This window comes from Canis lupus, chromosome 4 (genome assembly GCF_048164855.1).
Source record: "Canis lupus baileyi chromosome 4, mCanLup2.hap1, whole genome shotgun sequence".
In the NCBI taxonomy this organism is placed as follows: domain Eukaryota; kingdom Metazoa; phylum Chordata; class Mammalia; order Carnivora; family Canidae; genus Canis; species Canis lupus.
The window spans coordinates 35464978-35479768 of NC_132841.1; the positions used below are offsets into that span (position 1 = coordinate 35464978).

Below are 14791 nucleotides of genomic sequence, written 5' to 3' on the forward strand. Positions count from 1 at the left end.
GAAGGGAAAGCAAAAGAAAGAACGACGCTGGGGGTGAATAGAAGTGAATCCTGATGGAACATAGTAATAATAGTAATGTCTTGCTTGCTGTAAAATATACGTGGAATTAAAATAAATGACATTGAAACGAACGAAACAACAAAAAATGAATGATACCGGCATCCTTAAAAATTGGAGGTAGAGAGAGACCGACCAGAGGAGACGGAGGGATATACCATGTTAATGGATTGAAGATGCAAAGTTGTAGGGATATCAGACGGCCCCCAAACGGGTGTATTTACTCCATGAGAATCCCACCACACACTAGCACTTGTTGGCGTGGCTGCTGACCAGCTCCTTCCAAATGCTTTGTGCAAAGGCGAAGGGCTTCCCTCCGGAGGCGCCCGGTGGGCAGGACCGAGGCAGCCCCACTCGCCCCCTCCAGTTATGTCCTGCCCTGACCCCGACTGCAGACACCCAGCTGCCGCCGGCCCCCCTCCGACCCCTCCCGCAGGGCCCAGTGCGACAGCCTCCTGCAGCTGAGAGTCTTCAGCTGTGAGTCAGACACACACATTCACTGTGTCCTGCACGGGGGATGCTTGACCCACCAGCAGGGCCAGTGGCAGGTGCCACATCCCCCTGACATGCGGGTGCGGCTGGTGCCTGTTGGCTCAGGCCCTGGGGACATGGAAGCAGGCCTGGCGGAGGGGCTTGCTCAAAGACGGCACGAGTGTGCGAGCCATGAAACGTGGGGACAGGGGCGTGGAGCCAAGACACGTGGGGGACAGGGGCATGGAGCTGAGACACGTGGGGCATGGGGTGCGGAGCCGTGCCGTGGGGGACAGGGGCGTGGAGTTGTGACGTGGGGGATGGGGGCACGGAGATGTGACATGTGGGGACAGGGTGGAGCTGTGATGCATGGGGACAGGGTGGAGCCGTGACATGTGGGGGATGGGGGCGTGGAGCTGTGACACGTGGAGACAGGGTGGAGCTGTGACGTGTGGGGACAGGGTGGGCCCGTGACACGTGGGGACAGGGTGGAGCCATGACACGTGGGGGATGAGGGCGTGGAGCTGTGACATGTGGGAACAGGGTGGAGCCGTGGGTCACGGGGACAGGGTGGAGCCACGACACACAGGGGACGGGGGCATGGAGACGTCACACGTGGGGACAGGGTGGAGCCGTGACACACAGGGGATGGGGGCGTGGAGCCATCACGCGTGGGGACAGGGTGAAGCCGTGGGGTGGCCGTGGTGTGCGCTCCGTGGGAGGGTGCGCGCCCTCTGCCGAGTGAGGCCACCTTCAGCCGTGACAGGGATCGGACACAAAGTGCAAGAGGCACAGAGCGTGACAATCCTGACTTTACCCGCCGCCGGGAGACCCAGGATTCATTTGTCCGGCTCACGACCACAGCAAGGCCCCCAGCAGGTGACGGTGACTGGTGCATTGATGCCCATCACCTTGAGTCCAGCGTCACGGGGAGGCGGTGACGAGCCTCATGGAATGTGCACGCTTGCCCGAGGCGGTCGTGGGTCATCGGTCACCGTCCGGCCAGTGGTTGCCGGGTCCAGTCACGGCTGTGCTGTGGCCACGTGCTGTCACCGCTCCCTCCGAAGTGAGCCACATGGGCTAAGTGCTGTCGCCGGGAGACCACAGGGCCCGGGGACACCTGTACAACGGGCGGATGCGGAGCCCACGGGCGAGTCCCTGAGGACCTTTGTCCTGCGCAGCCGCCGCGATGCTGATGGATGACCCCAGGGCTGGGGTGTCCTGGGTGGCTGCTGAGGCCCCTCTGCTGACCTGAGGTGCTGCCGGGGTGGCCCCGCCGGGGCTCTGGGATCAGGGGGGTGTGGGGGGCGCCGGGCGGCTTCGTGGGGAGCAGCTGGGGAGCAGCTGCGGCTTCGTGTCCCCTCTGGTGTCGGCTTCCAGGCCTAGGCACGGGGGGCGGGGTGGAGGGTAGGGGTGCTCCTGGGGTGCGGGGTGCGGAGTGGGGGTGCTCCCGGCGCCACCGCAGGTCCCGGGCTCAGGGCTCCTCCACCTCGTGGCCCAGTGCGTGCCAGTGCCTCACCAGCTCCCCTGGTGCGCCGAGCATCTGGTCCCAGTGCTCCCGCGGCCTGCCCCGCGCGAACATGCGGGGGCCCACCACCACGCGGCCCAGCTGCCGGCTGCCTGGGGGGGTGGGTCAGCTCTGGGCCCCAGGCCCCCACCTGGCGCCCGCCCCTCCCCCACAGGCCGCAGCAAGCGCCCCCCAGGCAGGAGCGGGACGCGGTGGCAGGAGCCCCGGGGGGAGCCCGGCAGGGCGGCGGGTGTCACAGCGGGAGGGACACGGGCCAGCGCAGGGGCAGCCCCGCGTGGCCGGGATCCTTGGCCAGCGCCTCCCGCCACACGCAGGGTGCAGAAGGGCCTAGTGAGGACCCTGGGGGCCAGAGGGCACCCCAACCCTCGTCCTGACCCTGGCCCAGTCTAGGACGGTCGCTGGTGGGGCACACAGCGGCCGCGGCACTGGTCCCGGTGGTGGCACCTCCCCCACTGTCGGTGGCTTTGCCCGGGGATGGGTGGCTCGGGTGCCCCGGGGAGGCCCCGCTGCTGCGAGACCCACGGACCAGGCTGCGCGGGTCCCCGAGGCACCAGGCGCTCTGTGTCCTCGGGCCAGGCCCAGCCTGAGTGGGGTGCACCGTGTGGGGCGCGCCGTGTGCCCGGGTCCCGGGTGGGGCTGCCTTACCGTGGGCTCCCGCGCCCTGCAGCACTGTCAGGCTGAGGCTGGCCGCGTCCAGCTCAGCGGGGGGCGCGTGGAAGCTCAAGGTCTCGCTGTACACGGGGCAGTCGGAGCCCCGCACGGCCGATGTCCTCTTGCTCTTGACCACCGTGTGCTGCTTCCTCAGGGACACTTGGACCCATACACCTGGGGGCGGTGCGGACCGGGCTGGGCGGGGGCGGGGGGCTACTGGGGTCTGGCTGGGGCAGCTGGGGGCTGGCTGGGCGGCGGGCGCACCCTGGGCGCCAGGACCCCATCACTCATGGCCGCTGTGGCCCGAGGCGGTGACCCGAAGAAACGGTGTGTGTGTGTGTGTGGTCCTACGCCCGAGGAAGCATGCGGCCCCCCCTTTTCCTTCCTCTGTCCCCCAAAGGCTCTGGGGCTCCCGGGGCACCACGCCCAGCCCACCCGCTGCGTGCCCTGCCTCCCTGTGGCCCCCTGAGCGCCTTCGCCTTCAGGGGACAAGTTTCTAGGGGTGGTGCTCGCAGAGGGTGTGGATCCACAGGGAGGTTCAAGAACAAGTTGCTGCAGTGACCACGAACACACAGGTGGCCGGCAGTCCCCCCTCCCCCCGGGGGCCCCTCAGGCAGGACGTTCACTGAGCCAGAGCAGGGCCTCACTCCTCCAGGTCCCGGCCTCCAGGGAGCAAGGCTGCTGGGACGCCTCGTGTTCAGGGAACCCTTGGGGGGGCGGAGGGGTCTGGCGCTGGAGGACCACGCATCCTTCATGGAAGGACAGACGCGGAGGAGGACGGACAGCACCGTCCCAGGAGCCAAGACCCTGCGGGGGGGAAGGGAGGGCCGACCTGGCCTGGGCCCGTGGGGTCCTGGTGGAGGTCCCGGGGGACAGTCGTGGGTGCAGGGTGATGGAGTGGCCTCGCATTACAGGCGTCCACGGGGGACAGTGAGGCTCCGAGCCAGGCCGTGTGCAGAGGGAGGGTCCCGGCTACAGGACAGTAGCTGCCCCAGAAGGACACTCACTGACGGAGCTCGTGTCCCCCTGCAGCCGGAGGCCCTTGGCTCGTAGCACGATGACCGTCAGGCGACTCAGGCAGGCGTTGTAGCTGAGACAGAACTGCAGGTCCCCGAACTCGGAGGGAGGCTGCAGGGGCCCGGGGGAGGGCACCTGGTCACCCAGGAGGTGCTGGGGGGGCCCCACTACCTCCTCCTGGTCCAAGGGCACCCAGTCACTCAGCAGGTGCTGGAGGGGCCCCGCTACCTCCCCCTGGTCCGAGGGCACCCCGTCACCCAGCAGGTGCTGAGGGGGCCACACTACCTCCCCCCCTGGTCTGAGCAGTCAGGCATTTGCACCCCATTTTCTCTTTTAAACCCCTGTCATTTTATACTTGGGGAAACTGAGGTCTGGTCAGCGGAAGGGGCTGAGATCACACAGTAGTGAGGAGCAGAGCTGAGGGTTCAAACTCCAGGCTCGGGGATCCCGAAGCCTCTTGAAAGCGGCCCGGGTCCTCTTGGGGGCCAGGAGGATAGAGGGTAAGTACTTCTCATGGCTGGCCCATTTGGGGTGTCACCTGTCGCAGGTGTCGGTTGTGGATGGGAATTTAAGTGTGGATTTTCCAGGTGCCCCAGGGGATCTGGTCTCCAGGGCCAAGGCAGCTCAGGGGGCCCTGGGGGCCCAGGAGTGGCTCCGCCCCCCCCCCCCCCCCGCAGCTCCGGCCCAGGCCCTGGTCCCGCGGTCCCCCCTGCAGGGGCCTCAGGCCGTGTGCCGAGGGCTGATGCTGCAGCGGCTGCAGGGCCAGACTGCTGGCTGCCCTCGGTAGTGTGACACATGACACGCGCCGGGCCACCGCCATCGGTACCTCTAGGCTCTCGGGCTCCAGGTCTCTGCAGACGACGTGCGGGGGGTCACCTGCCAGGGCCTCGTGCTTCAGGGGGAAGAACACCTGGCCCAGGAGCTGGTGCTTCCTCTGCTTGTCCATGTGGTACACGGAAAATCTGAGGACCCTCTGGGTGACGCTCTGGCTGGACACCTGGGGGACGGGAGGGTCTGGGCCCCGGGTGGGTGCAGAGACCGGTGGGCGGCTGCGGCTGCGGACACAGGAGCTTGTGCGGAGAGGTGGCAGCCAGGGACTTGCGCTCCCTGCAGCCAGGCGCCACCCGCAGGGCACCCTTCCTGGCAGGCGCTGGTCCCCCGGGGATGCAGGAGCCTGCACGGTGCGGCTGACGACCAGCCCCCTCCCCGCCCCCGGGGCCTCACTGAGACACAGGACGCCCCTCGCCCATGAGGAGATGCACCTCCCGGCACCTGGCCTTCCGTCACAGCACGACGTCCCACACCCTGCCCCAAGCTGGGTGCCCCGGGTCTCCCTCTGGGCCTCGTCTCCTCACCTGGAAAGGGGACACAATTCCTACTCTCTGAGTTGGAAAACCCTAATCGCAGCGTCTGGTCTTTGGGAGATGGTTGGTGAGCACGGACTTCCCCGCGTCCCCCCTCGGCTGCCCCTGCCCCCAAGCACGAGCGGAGCCAGTGGGGCTGCGACCGGGCGGGGAGTCGTGAGTGGACGGGAGCCCGTCCGTGAGCAGGACGCAGAGCCGTGTGGGTCTGCGGGCCTTGATCCTCATGGAGCGGGAAGACCGGGGTCACTTGTGAGTCCTGCTGCCTGGGCCCCTGCCAGGCCTTTGGCTCCAGCCCCCGCCCCCAGCCCCAGAAGGGTGCGAGGATCAGGGCCGCACTCTCAGGAGCACACTTCCGCCGCGCACAGACCTCTCCGCCCCTGGCCAGCGCGGCTTGACCACTGCTCGACCACGGTGGCTCCTGAGGGCTGGTTCTCGTCAGGGCCCCAGTCACCTGCTCGGGCTCCCAGACCCCGTGGCCTCGGCACCTCGGCCCTGAGCCGGCCTGTGCTCGGGCAGCCAGGGCACCGCCTGCTGCGGACCCCGGTGGGGCTCGCCCTCTGCCTACCTCGGGAACCTGGCCAGGAGCACCCCCCCACCCCCCCCAGGGCCGGAGCTGCCTGCACCTGGCATGCATTCAGGAGGCGCTCCAAGGATGGCCGGGAGGAGCACGGGCCTCTCCCCACACCTCCCTCCCGTCTCCCCAGCGGAGAGACGGGAGGCTCAGGGCTGTCGTCCCAACTTGGCGGCGGGATAAAGCGGAGCCCTGGTGCCTGGGGCCTCAGGGGACGTGGTGGGGTCCACCTGCACAGCGTCCCCTCCCCGCCCAGCCCGGGAGGCCAGGGCCCACCTGTGCAGCGTCCGCTCCCCATCCCCGGAGGCCAGCCCCCTGCTCCAGACGTCCTACCTGGAAGACGAAGTGCTCATTGAACTGCGGGTTGGAGGTCTTGCGCTTGGTCTTGGACTGGAGGAAGCGCCGCTCGTCGGGCAGCAGGTGCAGCTTCACCAGAGGGCTGCAGGCCTCCGAGGGGGCGCGCAGCCTCCGCGCCTTGATCAAACCCACCAGTAGCCGCTCGGCTTCCTGCCGGTATTCCACGGAGAACCACAGCCGCCCCAGGCAGCCCTCGGGGAAGTCATTCTCACTCCTGTCCTCTGGGACCCTGTACAGCTCCGGGTTGATGGTCCCCACCGTGCTTACCTCTCCTGCGACACAGGGCCACGTGGTCTGCCGGGGGGGAGGGGACGGCAGCCCAGGGCCCCCCACCCGTCTCTCCTTGGCTGAGCTTCCAGTGGGCAGCCCTCTCTGGGCCGCACCCCCCAGCCCTCCTCCCACTGAACACAGCCCTGTCTCCAGTGCAGCTCCCCCAGGAAACCTGCCAGCACTAAGGCATGCCCTGTCCAGGCCTGCTGCCCCCTGAGACCCCCCGGGGTCCCCAGTACGCATTTGCCCACTGCCCCTAAGGTCAGGGCCTGCTTGGGGCTGGGGTGGGGGGACGTGGTGCCCAGCACCTGGCCTGGCTCCTGCCCACTGTGTCTGGGGGGTGTCAGTGACAAAGTTTTGCCTCTTCCTCCCCTTCCAATTAGAAGGGTCAGCGGTGCCAGCGTGGTCCTGGGGAGGGGGCCTGGCGTCCGAGCACGGGGGTGGCGGAGGCTGTGCCCCCTGCGTCAGGCAGCCTTGCAGCCTAGCACAGAGCCCACATGCGGCCCACGCCCTGATGCGCTGCTCACCGCCCTGAGACCTTGACAAGGCCCGGCTCAGCTCTGAGGTCGAGTAAGATGGGGTGCGGTCCCTTCCCCCTCAGACGCCCGAGCTGGGGCTGCTGCGGCACCCGGTAAACCCAAGTCCCCCAAGTGCTCCCTGGGCAGCTCTTTCCGGGGGGCGGAAAGCAGAAGGCCCTGCCCGGAGCACTAGGCTCCCGGGGACGTGGCTTTCCTGCTGAGACCCAGAGGAGCCCTCCCCCCACCCCCCCGCGCTGTTTCACTCCCGGGGTCCAACCTGGGGGGGAAGTCACTGCCCAGGTCCTGCCAGCAGGCGCCAGTGCTGTGGGCTTTCCCCAGGCATCGCAGTCCTGGGGCTTTGCCCACACAGCTGGTGACTGGTGGTGAGGGCTGCTGGCCGTGGAGGCCAATGGGTGCCCCCGACGCGGCCTGGACGGGCCCTGGCCTGGGACGGGCTCTGGCGGGAGCACTCACCAGCGATGCCGCCCGAGGTGTGGGGCTGGAGCTCCAGGGCGAGGCAGGGGTCCCATGGGGCCTGTGCCCACCGTCCACTACGCAGGGGCCCCCGGTCTTGGTCTTGGAGGGAAGGGGGCACCACAAATGGCACATCTGGTGGCCTGTCCCGAGGCAGGGAGAGGACATGCATGTTGGTGGCCTCGGTGTGCTTGGCCCACAGGGGAAGAAGAGGAAGCAGGAGCGGAGGAGGCGAGAGCACCGTCTCCCGGGACCCCCTCAGCCCCGTCACCCCGCCTGCGAAGCCAATGCCGCCTGCTGCCGCCGGGCCCGACTCTAATGCCTGTTCTGGCGCTTGTGAGTACTGCTCCCCGGCCCCGCGTGTCCTCTGCGCCCATTTCCTCATCTGGCACATGAGCCTGCGACGCCTGCCCCGCCGCCGGTGGTGACGGTCCCGGGGTTCCCTCATGGCGGGCCGAGGGCTGCCCCACAACAGATCCCTGCCAGCCCGTGCCCGGCCCCCTCGGCTCCTGCCTCACCTGCCCCCGGGCCTGCGCCCCCCGGGCCCCCGGAGGCTGTGGGCAGACGGGGTCCCCGGCAGCTCCTCGTAGGCGGGCGCGTCACGAAGCTTCTTCCACAGGCGGCAGCTCCCGCAGAGCAGCAGCAGCAGCAGCAGCAGCCCCCCAGCAAGGCCCCCGGCCATCAGGGCCACCTGCTCTGGGGACAGAGGCTGCCAGGATATCCTTGCGGGGAGGCCACGCCAGCCTCACCCTCACGCTGGGGGCAGGGCTCCCACAGCACCCAGCCCCTGGGCAGACCCCTGGACCCCCCCCCCCCACAGCAGGCTTGGGAAAGCCGCTGGCCCTGAACCTGGGCTTCTGGCTGGAAAAGACCTTTTCCTCGTGCTCCCGCGTAGCCTCCCCGAGCTTTGCATCCGGGTCGGGCTGGGGTAGCCCAGTGTGGGCATCAGACGCCCCAGGAGGCACGAGGGACGCGCCTGGGGTGGGGCAGCTGCTGGGACGCTGGACTGTTTGGGGTCCGTAACCTCTCTGAAGGCCCATCCCTTCCTCAGCCCTCGGGGAGGTGGGAGAGGGTGCAGGCGGGAGGGGCGACGCGACCCCGACGGGACCCCCTGCACTGCGGGGCCGGGACCTGCGGGGACCTGGCCAGGGTTCGGCTCGGGCTGCTGGGCAAGTGCGGCCTGGGGGGGGCCGGGGGGGGCCTGACGCCCGCTGGGGGCGAGGGTGGGGGGCTTACCGGCCATGGGGCTGTTGGCAGCGTTCAGGTCTCCGTGCCTTCAGCCCTGGGGCAGGCTTTTAAGGGCCGTTGGGGGCGGTGCAGGCCAGGAGCCAGCCAGCTCCACCCGACCAGGCCCCGCTCGTCCAGCAGGGGGTGGGGGAGGTGGGCGGATGCCGGAAGAGAGGTCGGGGTGTGGAGAGCACGGGGAGGGAGGTGGGGGTGCAGGGTAGGGAGGGAGGGTCGGGCGAAGGCGGTCGCGGCAGCATCTGATGGAAGGGCCTGCACCTGCCCCCCCCGCCCTCCCCCACCAGGCTGGTGCCCCAGGCTCCCGGCCCCCAACCTGGTTCCGCTGGGCTCCACCCTCGCCAGCTGTGCCGCTTGGGACCGTGACCTTTAGCACCCGCACAGTGTCTGGTGGGGTTAGGGCCCTCTGGGCTGAAAGGGTCAGGATGGTGACCAGGCCTTGGGGGGAGGCTATGTGCACCATGTGACTTGGCAGCGCTGCGTCCCCCGGGCACCCGCAGCCCCGGCACAGTGCGGATTCCTGCCGGGGCGCAGGGGCGGCGCCGGGTGACGAGGCTGGGGCAGGGCCTCCCGCTCCTCTGCGGGCTCTGGCGGCGCCCAGGGGAGGACATGCACCCCCTTGGGACACGGCACAGCATCCCTGGGGGCACCGCTGGAAGCATGTGAGACTTGGGGCCGCGTCGTAGGTGGGACCGAAAGGAATGGACGTGTGTGGGGTGGGTCGGCCTGTCTGACAGTTCTGAGGGCCGCGTCCCAAGCCCGAGTCGGCCCCGCTCACCTGGCCCCCGTACCTGGCCCCCCACGGAGGAGGCTGAGTGGACAAGGCGCGGAGCCCACTGGGCTGGCAGGGCGCAGGTGGGATGGGTGGTGCCCTGGGGGGTCCTCCCTGGGCGGTCGGGTGAAGGGGGTCCCTTCGTGTGTACCCAGTAGGGCCTGTCTGTCCTCTGCACCCCGGGCTGCCAGGAGGCCAGGCGGCCCCTGTACCAGCCGTTCCCCTGGCACCCACTGCGCTGGCTGCAGGGTCTGGAGGGCCTGGGGCTCGGACCTTTGCTCGCGCTGGGCTGGTGATGCCTAGGAGAGGGGGCTCGGGCCTGCGGGGTTCCCATTGCTGGGCGAGGTTACCGGGTCCCAGGGCCGAGGCAGGACGGGGGCGCTGTTGGAACCCCCCGTCCGTGCAGCCTCCGGGGGGGTTCACATCCTCCCTCCTGCTGCTTGAGGCGCTCAGGGAGCCCCCACCTGGACGGGCAGCAAGCAAGGCCCACGCAACCAGTGTCGGGGACCCCCCACGAGGCCCACCCCAGCCCCTGGCTAGCCCCCGGCTGCGCGAGTGGGTGCTTCTGCCCAAAGGGTGCCTGTGGCCGCCCCAGCCTCCTGCTGAGCTCCCAGGCCTGCTGGCTGCTCTGTCACAGCCCCCCCACTCCCCCTGCTCCTGGCAGCTTCCCTCCAGGCCAACGCCCTCACCACCACCTTCTCCGGCCCGGCCGGCATCTCTAACCCCAACACCGCACCCACTTCCTCTCTGTTCCTCATGTTCAGCTCCCACCCCCAGCTGTCCTCCAGGCTCACCCTGCAGGACCCCGCTGCCACCCCTCTGCCGCACCCAGTGCCTGTGTGACCCCGCGTCTCCCTCCCCAGCTGATGGGGCTTCATGAAGGCAGGGAGCCGTGTCTTACTGGGCGCAGCATCCGGGCCGGGGCTGGAGGGCTTGCACCCCAGGGTGCGCTGCCCCCACCCCCCCGCTTCCGCATCGCAGGCCCCCGCAAGCTCTCGGCTGGGCCTGGAGACCAGTGGCTGGGCCTTTGCCCTCACACCGCGGCCCACTGAGCGCAGACCCTGGTTCCCTCTCCTGCAAGATGAGGGCAGGTGTCGGGGAGATCGCTTCTCCTGCCGCTCGTGTTTGGGGTGTGAGGGTGCAGGCTTGGCGCATGCGGCCTCCGGAGACCTGCTGTGTCGCCCTGCGGGGTGGGGACCGCCTTCCGATGAGCAAACAGAATCCGGGGCTCTGCCGACCACCTGGAAACAGTGGGGCGCCCCTGCCCTACCCCTTCTTCCTTTCCCCTGCTGGCCGGCTGAGAGGAGAGGCCAAGCAAGGCCCGAGACCGTTCCCCGTGGGCCGGCTGTGCAGCAGGCCGAGGGCCGCAGCCTCGGGGCCGGTTCCCCTCCGTCCACAGTGTCCAGGCCTGGCTGCAGCCCGGCCCTGCTTCCTGTTTTCAGGTCTTGTTCCTCCCCGGGTCTCTGGGAGCTGGAAAATCTGGAAACAGCGGCAGACCCAGTTTGTCTTTTCTGAGGCCAAAAGGAAGTCGCATTTCGCCTGGTAAGAGCATTCCCTGGGAGGGTGGCAGGGCCCCAGGCCTTGAGGCCTCTGCGCCTGCCGTGTTAACACTTGAGGGCAGCGGGTGATTGATGAGAAAGGCCACTTTCAATTAACCCTAAGAGCCAGCCTGTCTGGGGACCGTCGTCTCTCATCGCCGCGGAACAGAGCCCGGAGCAGGATGAAGGCTGCGCCAAGAAACACACGGCCGGCGCCCGCTGGCTCCTGACCTGGCCAGCCTTCCTCGGCACCGGAGGCCGGGAGGCACAGGGCCAGCCCTCGGCGCTGCTGGGAAATGCTTCTTAAAAAGTTTTGTTTGCACGTATCGAGGTGTTAAGTTGATGTTTCGGCAAAGATGCCGAGAAGTTAGCCGTGAAGGGGCGGCCGAGTGGCTGCCCTTGGCTCAGGGCGTGACCCCGGGGTCCAGGGATCGAGCCCGTGTCTCCCCTGCTTGTGCACATGCTCCCTCCCCCTCAAATAAATAAGATCTTTAAAAAGTAAACCAACAGGAGCCTCCGAAGAGCGGAGGTAGGCAGGTGGCGGAGAACCAGCCTCAGCCCACCCTGGGGGACCAGGCCGTGCGGGGGGGGGGGGGGCGGGGGGAGAGCGCCATCCTTGGCCAGGTCGGAGCTGGAGGGTGTCTCCCCCCGGGAGCGGACTGGAGCCCACCTCCTCCTAAGCCCTGGCCTGGACCCTGCTCTGAGCCTGCTGTGCAACCCCGGGGTTCAGGAGTTCGGGATTCCTCTGAAGCTCCCCCTCCTGTGGACGCAGCCTCAGGGACCCCCCAGGACCTCGTGTCTCACCGGAGAATGTCGCAGAATCGAAGAGCCACCTGGAGGCTGATGCACACAGGCGGCGAGGCCGGGGCAGGGGGCAGGCCCGGGGGGACTGACGGGCACGGGCGGCTGTACCCAGAACCATGGGAGCACCCCCCAGGGAGGGGGACCTTCTAGGGGCTGAGGAGGGACGAGAGCTGGGATGGTCCACCTGCTGGGATCAGGGAAGCACGGCTCTGCCACTGGGTATGGCGAGGCGGGCACGGCGGCCGAGGGACAGCGGCTAAAGGCTTTCCAGGTGCCCGGCAGCAAGTCTCCTCCGGGTCCCTCCTCTGGGTCCCTCCTCCAGGTCCCGGAGCCTAGAGCCTAGAGCAGTTTTTGTCTCCATCAGGAAAGAAGCCTCCAGGCTCCGAGCTCCGAGCCCAGGACTCCAGGATGACTCATGCGTGGGGGAGGATGACTCCGGGCAGCTGCTGAGGGAAGCGGACAGGGACACAGGGACAGGGAGGGAGCATGTCGGTGGCGGCTCCCTGCAGGTGGGACCAGGTGGCCTCAGCACTCCCTTGGCCCCTCCTCCTTTCCCTGGACCACGGATCAACAAGGCCATTGGTCGGCCTCAGGGCTTAGAGCGGAGCTTTCTCTACGATGAACAAATCCAGACACGTGCCCACGGGGAATGCAAATCTTTGGTTTACCTTTTGCAGTAGATTAAGTTTCTGGTCTCAAGTCCTCTCTTCCTGGTCCGGATGTCATGCTGCTGTCACAGCCCCTGGCGGGAGCCACACTTCCCTCCCGCGTGGCCTCGAGCTTGGCCGCGGACTTGTGTGGGCCCCCGGAGCGTTAGCAGAGGCGGGGTTGTGGCCGAGGAAAGCCTGCCCCGGTGGCGGAGGCGGCTGGTGCAGGCCCTGGGGTCTGTGCAGCGGGTGCAAACCCACCGGAGCGCCTGTGCGCAGTGGGTTCGGCCTGTCAGCCGAGCCCCATGGACCCGGGACGTGGGAGGCGCTAGGAAAGCTCGTGGGTGAGTGCCACGGAGATTCCCTAAGCAGCAAAAGTGGGGCGGAAACATGGTTTCCACTTTCGGTGGCTCCAGTGAGGCTGGGGCGACGCGCCGAGCAGGGCTCCCCTCCGGAGAGCTGCACCCTTTGTCCCCTCCACACGCCTTGGGGTAGTGGCCTGGGGTGCGTGGCCTCATCACAGCTCCTCACTGGGTCTTCCCTGCACCAGCCTTCATTGTGAGTGAGGGGAGGCCTGGGAGGGGGTGGCCTGAGGGGCAGAGAGGAGAAGCCGTCCCCTGTCCTGCTGCTGACATGGTGGCCTGTGTGTTCTGCGACAGCCCCCTCCCTCCTCCGGCGCTGCTTGCCTTGACCCCTCCCTCTGCCTTGGCTCCTCGGAGGCTCCCCCCGCTGTTGCTGTGCCGGGTTCAGGGCCACCCAGACAGACACAGGACGGGCCAGGCCCACAGATACCCGCCTCCTGGCAGCGCCGGGCCGGGGCTCCCAGGGCCTGGAAGCTCACCGGGGACCTTGCCTGAGCCAAGAGCCCAGCTGAGAACGGAGCGTGCCCTGCGCCGCTGGTGCCCCGGGGCCCGAGCCACGGCGTCGCGGGTCCGACTCAGAGCCCGTCGAGGCCGGAACACCCCGGACTTTGCCCATTTGCCCCCGAGCCAGTTCGAGTGTGTGTCTCCGTTTGGAATCAAAAGTTTCAAGTGATATGAGGTCGGCACCTGCTTTGAGTTCTGTGTGGTCCAGCCCAGAACTCCCCGTCTGCCTGCGCTTATTTTCTCGACAAACAGTTGTGTCTCTCAGAGGCTGCGCGTGTCTATGGCTGGGCCAACGGCACGTTGAGGCCGGGACAAAGTACCTTCCCTTTAAATAGAACCTACCCCAGGTTCCCTCCTTGCGCAGCACACCTGCGTGCATCCTTCCCAGCCGCCCTCTGCAGCAGGTACATTCCCCAGTTAGCAGTTCTTTGGTCTGATGGAAAACCTGACTTACCGGGACTTCACCACAAGGAGGCTTCGCTTTCCTACTGCGATGACCTTAAGATGCTATCGGTCACAAAACGCACCATTATCACGCCGCTTTGCCGGCATCTGAGAAGAATCCTGCCGAGCCGTGAAACAGTCCTTCAGCATCAACCCAGTGGTGACGCGTGGCTTGATTTCCCCTGAGGGAAAGGGGACAGGGACACAGGGACAGGGAGGGAGGTGTTAGAGGTAAGGAGAGCTTGGGCCTTAGGATTGGGGAGATAGGGGATTATTGGGGGATCTGCTGTCAGATGGCTGCAGGTTTGCTTTGGCCGCTGAAGCTTCCTATCCAAGAGCCGGGCCCCGGGAGTCTCCCTCCCCGCCTGACGCCTCACGGCCGGGGAGCTTCCGCAGCCCCACGCTGGGCGTCCTCCAGCACCGAGTCCAAAGGCAGGAGAGGAAGAAGTGAGTGTGCCCGTCACTCACGCCCGTCCCTTCCTCGGGAAGCCCCGGCACATTGCCCTGTACATCGCCGGGCAGGCCATGGGGGCTGGTGTCCAGGGGCACCAAGAGGGTGGGCGTCTGCCCTTTTCCGTCCCACGGTAGGAGGTGAGTAAGGGAAACGGCTGTCTGCGTCACGGCAATTTTATTCCCATTTTACAGATGAGGAAACACAGGCTCGAAGAGCTTTGGTTACATGTCCTTCGTCACCCGCTCAAGGACACAGGGCGGTGCATCGGCTGAGCCTGGACCTGAGGCCTGCATGGACCGATGCACCACAGCGCGAGTCATTGCGGGCTAAAGCCCGAGCGTACGGTCTTTAAATGGGCAGAACCGGAGTTTTGAGAAACTTCAAGCAGTGAAAGTGAAGGGTGAGGAATGCACACCCCAGACGACGCCACGACTGGACCCGAGAGTCCTCCTGGACCCCGCAGCCTGGGTCGAGGCAGAGCGCGGGCTCGCCCACCCTGGTCCTTGCCTCCCTAGCGCGGGGCTTCTGTCCTGTGCTCACAGCAGGGCTGTGGGGTCCCCAGGCGTCATGTGGCGTCCTTCCCCGAGGCTCCCTTCTGCACCTCATTGCTCAGGACGCAGTCGGTCTCCCTCTGGCCCTACTCGCAGGGAAGCTGGGCGGGTGCGTTCAGCCCGGGCCCCATCGTCCAGGAAACCGGGCATCTTTGAGGAAGGAGAGAGACGGGGCAGTGGCCCTCGGGAGCGGGC

At 67.5% G+C, this 14791-nt stretch overlaps 1 protein-coding gene across 6 annotated transcripts; it reads right to left on the bottom strand.

Moving 5' to 3' along the window:
- Positions 1 to 200: 200 nt before the first annotated feature.
- On the bottom strand, positions 201 to 8637 carry LOC140632161 (synaptotagmin-15-like). Of its 6 annotated transcripts, none has more exons than XM_072823892.1 (7): positions 8515 to 8637; positions 7797 to 7974; positions 7279 to 7421; positions 5993 to 6288; positions 4551 to 4721; positions 3715 to 3835; positions 2185 to 2881 (listed from the first exon to the last, which is right to left on the bottom strand). In XM_072823892.1, the coding sequence occupies exons 1-7, from the start codon at positions 8519 to 8521 to the stop codon at positions 2289 to 2291; spliced, it is 1509 nt and encodes a 502-aa protein (XP_072679993.1). In that variant the 5' UTR covers positions 8522 to 8637; the 3' UTR covers positions 2185 to 2288. The 6 variants fall into 6 exon arrangements, with proteins under 6 accessions (XP_072679997.1, XP_072679996.1, XP_072679995.1 ...); XM_072823893.1 differs by having other exon boundaries at positions 7797 to 7969; positions 8515 to 8633; XM_072823896.1 differs by lacking the exons at positions 7797 to 7974; positions 8515 to 8637 and adding an exon at positions 201 to 1910 and having other exon boundaries at positions 2702 to 2881; positions 7279 to 7785.
- Between the last annotated feature and the right edge of the window lie 6154 nt (positions 8638 to 14791).

What these genes read in the sequence shown, in the direction of transcription:
- LOC140632161 (XM_072823890.1), bottom strand. Translation starts at nt 7,726, where the DNA reads ATGAGGGAACCCCGGGACCGTCACCACCGGCGGCGGGGCAGGCGTCGC. An exon ending in ATGAGCACTTCGTCTTCCAG is followed by an intron (nt 4,722 to 5,992) that starts GTAGGACGTCTG and finishes CCCGTCCCCCAG; the next exon opens with GTGTCCAGCCAGAGCGTCAC. An exon ending in GGGGGACACGAGCTCCGTCA is followed by an intron (nt 2,882 to 3,714) that starts GTGAGTGTCCTT and finishes CACCGCCCCCAG; the next exon opens with GTGTATGGGTCCAAGTGTCC.